General features: G+C 35.8%; 2 protein-coding genes across 5 annotated transcripts; both read left to right on the top strand.

Annotated features, from left to right (window-relative positions):
- The first annotated feature begins 678 nt into the window (after positions 1–678).
- On the top strand, positions 679–7970 carry LOC124459827. Of its 3 annotated transcripts, XM_047009552.1 has the most exons (3): positions 1034–1053; positions 1343–2166; positions 2602–3271. In XM_047009552.1, exons 2-3 carry the CDS (start codon positions 1476–1478, stop codon positions 3216–3218), a joined length of 1308 nt encoding a protein of 435 aa, XP_046865508.1. In that variant the 5' UTR covers positions 1034–1053; positions 1343–1475; the 3' UTR covers positions 3219–3271. The 3 variants fall into 3 exon arrangements, with proteins under 3 accessions (XP_046865506.1, XP_046865507.1, XP_046865508.1); XM_047009550.1 differs by having other exon boundaries at positions 679–2166; XM_047009551.1 differs by lacking the exon at positions 2602–3271 and adding an exon at positions 7727–7970 and having other exon boundaries at positions 682–2166.
- LOC124459828 lies at positions 7878–10114 on the top strand. Of its 2 annotated transcripts, XM_047009554.1 has the most exons (3): positions 7878–7896; positions 8186–9009; positions 9445–10114. In XM_047009554.1, the coding sequence occupies exons 2-3, from the start codon at positions 8319–8321 to the stop codon at positions 10059–10061; spliced, it is 1308 nt and encodes a 435-aa protein (XP_046865510.1). In that variant the 5' UTR covers positions 7878–7896; positions 8186–8318; the 3' UTR covers positions 10062–10114. The 2 variants fall into 2 exon arrangements, with proteins under 2 accessions (XP_046865510.1, XP_046865509.1); XM_047009553.1 differs by lacking the exon at positions 7878–7896 and having other exon boundaries at positions 7908–9009.
- Positions 10115–10421: the final 307 nt, after the last annotated feature.

Raw genomic sequence — 10421 nt, 5'->3', positions numbered from 1 at the left:
GACGATATCCTCGCTGAAGCATTGATTAATTACAACAATGCTATACACTCTGCAACTAATTTCACACCCTTTGAATTATTCTCGGGTCGAACCCACCTGTTTCAAAAAGCATTAAAATTTACTAACGAACACGATTATTTACAAGACTTAGACCTTTATCAGAGAAAAATATACCCCAAGGTTGCTCAACAAATATCTGATCAAAATAAAAAACGAACTTTAAAACTAAACGAAGAAAGGAAGGATCCACCAGAAGTGGAAACTGACGAGACAGTATTCAGAAAAGAAAATAGAAGAAATAAATTGACTCCTCGCTTTTCAAAACATATTGTCACTAAAGATAAGGGGGTCACATTTATTACAAAGAAAAAGCAAAAAATGCACAAGTCAAAAATAAAACGATTGACAAGAAAGCCTTAGCAAAAAACCAGGTATACATATCTATATATATAAAATTCTCTCGAGTGTGGTGTTTGTTACCAAACTACTCCGAAACGGCTCGACCGATTCTCACGAAATTTTTTATGTAGATCGTGTAGGACTGAGAATCGGCCAACATCTATTTTTTATACCCAAATAATAACGAGCTCACGATTAAAACTGACTAACTGTGCTGGATATCTCAACTACCCTGTGTTTTATACGAGTGAAATTAGACACACGGCCTACTTGATAAGAGATGAAATTCAACAAAAATAATTTAAATCTTCCAATCGAAACAGGCCGTGAAAAACCATATACAACGTTGAGACTTTCTAGATTTCAGTAAGGTGATGTACACTGTTGAGTTCACACGGCTTCGCTTGGGGATTTCCGTATACAAAAATTTAATTTTCCAGTTTTTTTTTCGGAACAAACAGTTGAAATTTTCTTTTAACTTCAGGACAAGCGTTCTGTCGCTGTCGCCGAGTGTGGTTCGGTGGAAGGCGCGCACAAGAATTGTGCGTCTCGAGTTCAGACGTTGTTACAACTCGAGTGCGACCGAACTCGCTGCGCTAATTATTGATCAAGAAAATAATACACGTTATACACCAATCAGTTTTCCAACTTGATTTATTACAACAATGCCACGAACACGCAGGGGGGCTAATTTGAGTCGTCAAACAAACAGATCTAGAGGCATGCAAGATAGAAGAGCAATAAGATCAGATGCAGAAAGGCAACAAAGTAATGCAGATGTCCGTGTAAGAATGGCGCAGTTACGTGCATCACAATTACAAGAGGCAATAGATGAGCGAAACCAACAAAGACAATTGGAACGAAGAGAAGCGCGCAGATTCGTAGCCAACAGACGTAGAGTGATTGACCAACATCAACAAGTACTTCGAGCATTTACATCACATTCATTTCTTCGACTAGCATTTCAGTATGAGCCTGATGTTGAATATTACGCTCATTCCAAAGTGGTAATTGGTACATTGGACAAGGAATGCCCGCACTGTCAAGCCCTTAAATTTAAAAATGAGCCAATTGGGATGTGTTGCTCATCAGGAAAAGTGAAACTTCCAGAAATTAAAACACCGCCGGAACCATTGCACGGCCTCCTTATTGGTACTGATCCAAATTCTTCGCTGTTCTTGCGTTCAATTCGGCAATTCAATTCATGTTTTCAAATGACATCGTTCGGAGCAACGGAAATAGTTAAAAATACTGCTGCAAATGGTCAACAATTTAATTCCACATTCAAAATCAAAGGCCAAATTTACCACAAAGTCGGCTCATTACTACCAATGCCAAACGAACCTTATAAATTTTTACAAATTTACTTTATGGGTGGCGACTATAATCACCTCAATTCACCATTTGCAACGCGCATTGTCAGCGAGCTGGACGCTCTGTTAAATGAGCACAACGAATTGTTGAAATTATTCAAATCACATATGCATAAGCTACAAAGTGACAATCACGCTATTTTCATCAATCCTGATAGAACACCAGCTGGAGGGCATATACGTCGATTCAACGCACCTGTTGTTGAGGACGTGGCTGGAATCATGGTTGGCGACCATACAGCTACGCGACAAATCGTGATTCGAAGAAGAAATAATTCTCTTCAGTCCATTCCTGATACCCATCGTTTATATGATGCTCTCCAATATCCACTCATTTTTTGGAAGGGACAAGACGGATATTGCATAAACCTTAAGCAACGAGATCCGGTAACAGGTAATTCATTCATTAAGAATATGAAAACTCTTCAATTAATACATGGATATCTATATATATAAAATTCTCGAGTGTGGTGTTTGTTACCAAACTACTCCGAAACGGCTCGACCGATTCTCACGAAATTTTTTATGCAGATCGTGTAGGACTGAGAATCGGCCAACATCTATTTTTTATACCCAAGCTTTAAGAGTAGTAAAAGATTTTGCTCAACCTTTTGCCATCCATCTAAATTACTTTTACATTGAATGTTTTCGTAGTATGCCAGCTTTCGTTTTTCATTTATAAATCACTCAAATGTATATTGCTTAACAAATAGACTGTAATTTATACTTAACTGCAACTCAGCAATAGAGTTAAATAGAATTTAACATAGTAATAAGACGTTCAACATATCCAAAGACATCTACTTCAAGGGTTTAACTTGAATTTCAGCAATAAAATTACCAACCGCAATTTTAATTTTTCAAAAGCGGGCACAGCGAAGCGTGGCAGGGCATGTGAACATGCGCGTTCAAACGCTTCAGGATCCATCCGCCGAAACTTTTTCGAAACAGCTATTAGATATTGGCAATGGGAAAGTTGCCGTACATGAAAATACTGGATCAATAAAATTACCAACCGGTTTTTGCACAATCGTCCACTCGCAAGATGTTCTCATCGACTGTATATTTCCCGATGTACACACACAATATATAAATCTTGAGTGGCTGGCAGAAAGAGCCATTTTAGTAGCGAAAAATGTGGACGTTCATGGATTAAATTTCAAGATACAACAATTGTTGCCAACAGACTCTGTGTCATACAAATCTGTTGATACAGTTTGCAATACTATTGAAGCTGTAAATTACCCAGTAGAATTTTTGAATTCCTTGGATTTGCCAGGCATGCCACCGCACCACTTACAATTGAAAGTAGGATCTCCGGTGATTTTGCTCCGTAACTTGAACCCAGCACGGCTGTGCAATGGCACACGATTGGTTATTAAAAAATTAATGAAGAACGTGATTGAGGCCACCATTTTAAATGGCAAGTTTCAAGCTAAAAGGTAACACGAAATTCTTTGACTGTTAGGCGTTACGAAGTTCGCCGGGTTTGCTAGTATATAATATAAAATACAAAAACACAAGCAAACAAAAAATTATTAAATACGATTTTTCATACATACATACCTAATTATTGTAAACAACAACATACTTATTACACAAAAAGAATAAAAAAAAAAAAGAAAGGAATTTAGGGAATTTAAAGGGAGCATGAACAAATGAATAAACAATGTCAATCATCAATGAAACGTTAATAATAAAATAATTATAAGATTTTCAAACATTACCGATCATACTAATAACAAACAGAATATTATAAATGATTTAAAAAAAAAAAAAAAAAAAAAAAAACTATAATAATAAGATCTATAAGGAATTAAGCACTGAACACAACGAAATCCATGTTCTTCAATATTTAAATAGAATTGGCCTTAGCATTGATGTTATGTATAACCATTTAAATAATACTTTATTTTTTTTTTTGCTTAAAATTATCCCAAAATTTATTTTTTCAACTAAAGAAGACAAAATCACAGAAATTTTAGCAAAACGAAATGTCACAATTTCATCGCAAGAACATTTATATAGATTACTTGAAATAGATACATTTGTAAACAAAACTAATGTAATATTTTACATAAAAATTCCAATGTTCAGAATTAAAGACTATAAATTCATTCATTATACCATTGCCAATGACAAGACTAAATATCTGAAAATACCTAAACATGTTATTAATAATAGATATAGTATTAAGCCTCTTAAAGATAAAAATATTTTTTTTGCCCCAACGTGGGATACAAATTATCTATAAGGAATCATCAATGGACAGAACAACCGGAAATTCTGGAACCAGAAAGGGAGTTTGTTTTGTTGGTGTTAAATAGATTTAAAACCTAGCATAGACAACCTCACCTGGAAGCAATCAAAGCGCAACTATATTTTAATCCTTTGAAGAGGATCAATCGTTCTCAAACCACCACCAGTCGCTACTATTTTCGTTCAGACCACCGCTATGGACCTCACTTCAATCCAGTGGGGGAGGAGTTACCTACCCGGTCACCACACCAACGAATTCACCTTCAACTACACAAACCATGGACAACGCATCAAAAAGGGCAACAAATAACACATATGTACATATATACGTACATAGTATGTACTACATACATACATATTTACACACATACATATATCCATACATACATATATAGACACTTACATATATACATACATACATACATATATACATAATTAACTGAAGGAGAGAACGGCATTGTCGCCGAATAAAAATAATAATTGTGTGTTGAACGTCAAACAAGACGGAGGTTTTAATTTTATAATAAACCAGAGGGCCGGGTCTAACTTCGACCGCGTCAAAGTTTGTATACCCTTGCAACTTTTATGGTACCTTACCTTACCTATAGCCATCAAAGTGGAAAAATGTTTAAGCTAAAAAGGCTAATGCTTGCGAAAGAACGGCGAACAATCTTAGCATAGGAAAAAAGTAAGATATTGATCAAAGTCACTGTTTTCCACCGATCGTTCCTATGGGAGCTATATGATATAGTAACCCGATCTTTATCAAATTCGGCACAGTCATTAACAGATATATTAAACTAACAAATGTTTAATTTGAAAGCAATCGCGTCAAAAGTGACGAAGTTATTGACAAAAGTCACTGTTTTCGAAAGATCGTTCCTATGGGAGCTATTTGATATAGACACCCGATCTTGATCAAATTTGGCACAGTCGTTTATATGTGTAATTAACTCACTAAATTAAGAAAATGCAACTTTTCAAAGGGTAATAGATTCCTTATTTTGTGACTTATTTGGAACCTGTTGCCTTGCATATATGGATGACATCATTGTTTTCTCGCCATCCTTACAGGAACATATCCAACATTTAAAAAAAGTCTTCAAGAAAATTAGAAATGCAAATTTAAAATTACAACCGGATAAGTCTGAATTCCTGAAAAAGGAAATCGAATATCTGGGTCACATTGTTACCCCCGAAGGGGTAAAGCCAAACCCGACAAAGATTGAGACAATAAAGAAATTCCCTTTGCCTACTACACAGAAACAAATTAAATCATTCTTAGGTGTCATGGGTTATTATAGAAAGTTTATTAAAGATTTTGCTAAAATAACAAAACCACTAACTAAACAACTGAAGGGAAAATCAAAGGTTACTGTTGACGAGGACTTTATCAAAACTTTCGAATATTGTAAAACCTTGTTATGTAATGACCCGATCCTAATATACCCTGATTTCGATAAACCGTTTATACTTACTACAGATGCAAGTAATGTCGCTTTAGGGGCTGTTTTATCTCAAGGAAACTTGGGATCGGACAAGCCAGTTTCATTCGCTAACAGAACACCAACGGACACCGAGGCGAACTACTCTACCGTCGAAAAAGAGATGCTTGCCATAATTTGGGCAATTAAGTATTTTAGACCGTATCTTTTTGGTCAAAAATTTAAAATTGTCACTGACCATAAGCCCCTGACATGGCTTATGAGTTTCAAGGAACCAAATTCCAAATTGGTGAGATGGAAGCTCAGACTGTTAGAGTACGATTACGAAGTTATATACAAAAAGGGGTCTCAAAACGTGATTGCTGACGCCTTGAGCAGAACAACACTTGATATCAACTTAAATGACCAAGAATCAGTCGAGGCGACATGTGAGGAAACCGTACATTCAGGACTAGAGAACATTTCACAACTTATAGCAATTTCGGAAAAATGTTTAAACGATTTTAATATCCAAATTATCCTTAACAAAGATCCAGTTTCTAACATCAAAAACGAAAGCCCGTTTAAAAACAAACTTCGCCGCATTATATCAGAACCCATTTTTAATAAAAAAGTCGTGATTAGAATTTTGAAAACCATTTTAAAACCAAATAAAACTTGTGCAATTTTTACCACTGACACAATATTCAAAATAGTACAAGAGGTTTTTTCACAGTTTTTTTCAAACAGTAAACTCTATAAACTTAGATGCACAGAGTTTTTGGAAGAACGTACCACACAGGATGAACAAGAAAAAGAAATTAGAGACTATCACTATTATAATAATCACAGGGGAATTGATGAAACTCTAGCCCATTTAAAAAGAACAATATATTTTCCACATATGAAGCAAAAAATTACAAAAAACAATTGTGACTTATGCCAAACCCTGAAATACGATAGACATCCGCAAAAAGTTCCCTATCAGGAAACAGAGGTTCCAAAACTCCCATTAGACCTTAATTCATATCGATTTGTACACCATTAACCATCAAAATGTTTTAACAATAATAGACAAGTTTTCAAAATTTGCTGCTGGGTACACTATACCAGCAAGAGATAGCCTAAATATAGTAAAATCAATCAGACATTTTATGTGCACTCATGGCATACCTAAAAAGATTGTTTGTGACCAGGGTGCAGAGTTCGCATTCGCATTCGCATCTTTGCATTGATTTTTGCACTCAATACAATATCACCAGACATGTCACATCTTTTCAACAGTCTTCAAGTAACGCCCCTGTTGAACGATTTCATTCGTCTTTAACAGAAATTTACAGACTAATAATGGAAAAGAGGAAAACTGAAAAAACTCCCACAATACATGACGATATCCTCGCTGAAGCATTGATTACTTACAACAATGCTATACACTCTGCAACTAATTTCACACCCTTTGAATTATTCTCGGGTCGAACCCACCTGTTTCAAAAAGCATTAAAATTTACTAACGAACACGATTATTTACAAGACTTAGACCTTTATCAGAGAAAAATATACCCCAAGGTTGCTCAACAAATATCTGATCAAAATAAAAAACGAACTTTAAAACTAAACGAAGAAAGGAAGGATCCACCAGAAGTGGAAACTGACGAGACAGTATTCAGAAAAGAAAATAGAAGAAATAAATTGACTCCTCGCTTTTCAAAACATATTGTCACTAAAGATAAGGGGGTCACATTTATTACAAAGAAAAAGCAAAAAATGCACAAGTCAAAAATAAAACGATTGACAAGAAAGCCTTAGCAAAAAACCAGGTATACATATCTATATATATATAAAATTCTCTCGAGTGTGGTGTTTGTTACCAAACTACTCCGAAACGGCTCGACCGATTCTCACGAAATTTTTTATGTAGATCGTGTAGGACTGAGAATCGGCCAACATCTATTTTTTATACCCAAATAATAACGAGCTCACGATTAAAACTGACTAACTGTGCTGGATATCTCAACTACCCTGTGTTTTATACGAGTGAAATTAGACACACGGCCTACTTGATAAGAGATGAAATTCAACAAAAATAATTTAAATCTTCCAATCGAAACAGGCCGTGAAAAACCATATACAACGTTGAGACTTTCTAGATTTCAGTAAGGTGATGTACACTGTTGAGTTCACACGGCTTCGCTTGGGGATTTCCGTATAGAAAAATTTAATTTTCCAGTTTTTTTTTCGGAACAAACAGTTGAAATTTTCTTTTAACTTCAGGACAAGCGTTCTGTCGCTGTCGCCGAGTGTGGTTCGGTGGAAGGCGCGCACAAGAATTGTGCGTCTCGAGTTCAGACGTTGTTACAACTCGAGTGCGACCGAACTCGCTGCGCTAATTATTGATCAAGAAAATAATACACGTTACACACCAATCAGTTTTCCAACTTGATTTATTACAACAATGCCACGAACACGCAGGGGGGCTAATTTGAGTCGTCAAACAAACAGATCTAGAGGCATGCAAGATAGAAGAGCAATAAGATCAGATGCAGAAAGGCAACAAAGTAATGCAGATGTCCGTGTAAGAATGGCGCAGTTACGTGCATCACAATTACAAGAGGTACGAGATGAGCGAAACCAACAAAGACAATTGGAACGAAGAGAAGCGCGCAGATTCGTAGCCAACAGACGTAGAGTGATTGACCAACATCAACAAGTACTTCGAGCATTTACATCACATTCATTTCTTCGACTAGCATTTCAGTATGAGCCTGATGTTGAATATTACACTCATTCCAAAGTGGTAATTGGTACATTGGACAAGGAATGCCCGCACTGTCAAGCCCTTAAATTTAAAAATGAGCCAATTGGGATGTGTTGCTCATCAGGAAAAGTGAAACTTCCAGAAATTAAAACACCGCCGGAACCATTGCACGGCCTCCTTATTGGTACTGATCCAAATTCTTCGCTGTTCTTGCGTTCAATTCGGCAATTCAATTCATGTTTTCAAATGACATCGTTCGGAGCAACGGAAATAGTTAAAAATACTGCTGCAAATGGTCAACAATTTAATTCCACATTCAAAATCAAAGGCCAAATTTACCACAAAGTCGGCTCATTACTACCAATGCCAAACGAACCTTATAAATTTTTACAAATTTACTTTATGGGTGGCGACTATAATCACCTCAATTCACCATTTGCAACGCGCATTGTCAGCGAGCTGGACGCTCTGTTAAATGAGCACAACGAATTGTTGAAATTATTCAAATCACATATGCATAAGCTACAAAGTGACAATCACGCTATTTTCATCAATCCTGATAGAACACCAGCTGGAGGGCATATACGTCGATTCAACGCACCTGTTGTTGACGACGTGGCTGGAATCATGGTTGGCGACCATACAGCTACGCGACAAATCGTGATTCGAAGAAGAAATAATTCTCTTCAGTCCATTCCTGATACCCATCGTTTATATGATGCTCTCCAATATCCACTCATTTTTTGGAAGGGACAAGACGGATATTGCATAAACCTTAAGCAACGAGATCCGGTAACAGGTAATTCATTCATTAAGAATATGAAAACTCTTCAATTAATACATGGATATCTATATATATAAAATTCTCGAGTGTGGTGTTTGTTACCAAACTACTCCGAAACGGCTCGACCGATTCTCACGAAATTTTTTATGCAGATCGTGTAGGACTGAGAATCGGCCAACATCTATTTTTTATACCCAAGCTTTAAGAGTAGTAAAAGATTTTGCTCAACCTTTTGCCATCCATCTAAATTACTTTTACATTGAATGTTTTCGTAGTATGCCAGCTTTCGTTTTTCATTTATAAATCACTCAAATGTATATTGCTTAACAAATAGACTGTAATTTATACTTAACTGCAACTCAGCAATAGAGTTAAATAGAATTTAACATAGTAATAAGACGTTCAACATATCCAAAGACATCTACTTCAAGGGTTTAACTTGAATTTCAGCAATAAAATTACCAACCGCAATTTTAATTTTTCAAAAGCGGGCACAGCGAAGCGTGGCAGGGCATGTGAACATGCGCGTTCAAACGCTTCAGGATCCATCCGCCGAAACTTTTTCGAAACAGTTATTAGATATTGGCAATGGGAAAGTTGCCGTACATGAAAATACTGGATCAATAAAATTACCAACCGGTTTTTGCACAATCGTCCACTCGCAAGATGTTCTCATCGACTGTATATTTCCCGATGTACACACACAATATATAAATCTTGAGTGGCTGGCAGAAAGAGCCATTTTAGTAGCGAAAAATGTGGACGTTCATGGATTAAATTTCAAGATACAACAATTGTTGCCAACAGACTCTGTGTCATACAAATCTGTTGATACAGTTTGCAATACTATTGAAGCTGTAAGTTACCCAGTAGAATTTTTGAATTCCTTGGATTTGCCAGGCATGCCACCGCACCACTTACAATTGAAAGTAGGATCTCCGGTGATTTTGCTCCGTAACTTGAACCCACCACGGCTGTGCAATGGCACACGATTGGTTATTAAAAAATTAATGAAGAACGTGATTGAGGCCACCATTTTAAATGGCAAGTTTCAAGCTAAAAGGTAACACGAAATTCTTTGACTGTTAGGCGTTACGAAGTTCGCCGGGTTTGCTAGTATATAATATAAAATACAAAAACACAAGCAAACAAAAAATTATTAAATACGATTTTTCATACATACATACCTAATTATTGTAAACAACAACATACTTATTACACAAAAAGAATAAAAAAAAAAGAAAGGAATTTAGGGAATTTAAAGGGAGCATGAACAAATGAATAAACAATGTCAATCATCAATGAAACGTTAATAATAAAATAATTATAAGATTTTCAAACATTACCGATCATACTAATAACAAACAGAATATTATAAATGATTTAAAAAAAAAAAAAAAAAAAAAAAAAAAACTATAATAATAAGA

This window comes from Drosophila willistoni (assembly GCF_018902025.1).
Source record: "Drosophila willistoni isolate 14030-0811.24 chromosome 2L unlocalized genomic scaffold, UCI_dwil_1.1 Seg168, whole genome shotgun sequence".
NCBI lineage: Eukaryota > Metazoa > Arthropoda > Insecta > Diptera > Drosophilidae > Drosophila > Drosophila willistoni.
Note: the sequence above shows the minus strand (reverse complement) of the source record. Positions and strands in the feature narration are given on the sequence as shown.

What these genes read in the sequence shown, in the direction of transcription:
- LOC124459827 (XM_047009550.1), top strand. Translation starts at nt 1,065, where the DNA reads ATGCCACGAACACGCAGGGGGGCTAATTTGAGTCGTCAAACAAACAGA. An exon ending in GCAACGAGATCCGGTAACAG is followed by an intron (nt 2,167 to 2,601) that starts GTAATTCATTCA and finishes CTTGAATTTCAG; the next exon opens with CAATAAAATTACCAACCGCA.
- LOC124459828 (XM_047009553.1), top strand. Translation starts at nt 7,908, where the DNA reads ATGCCACGAACACGCAGGGGGGCTAATTTGAGTCGTCAAACAAACAGA. An exon ending in GCAACGAGATCCGGTAACAG is followed by an intron (nt 9,010 to 9,444) that starts GTAATTCATTCA and finishes CTTGAATTTCAG; the next exon opens with CAATAAAATTACCAACCGCA.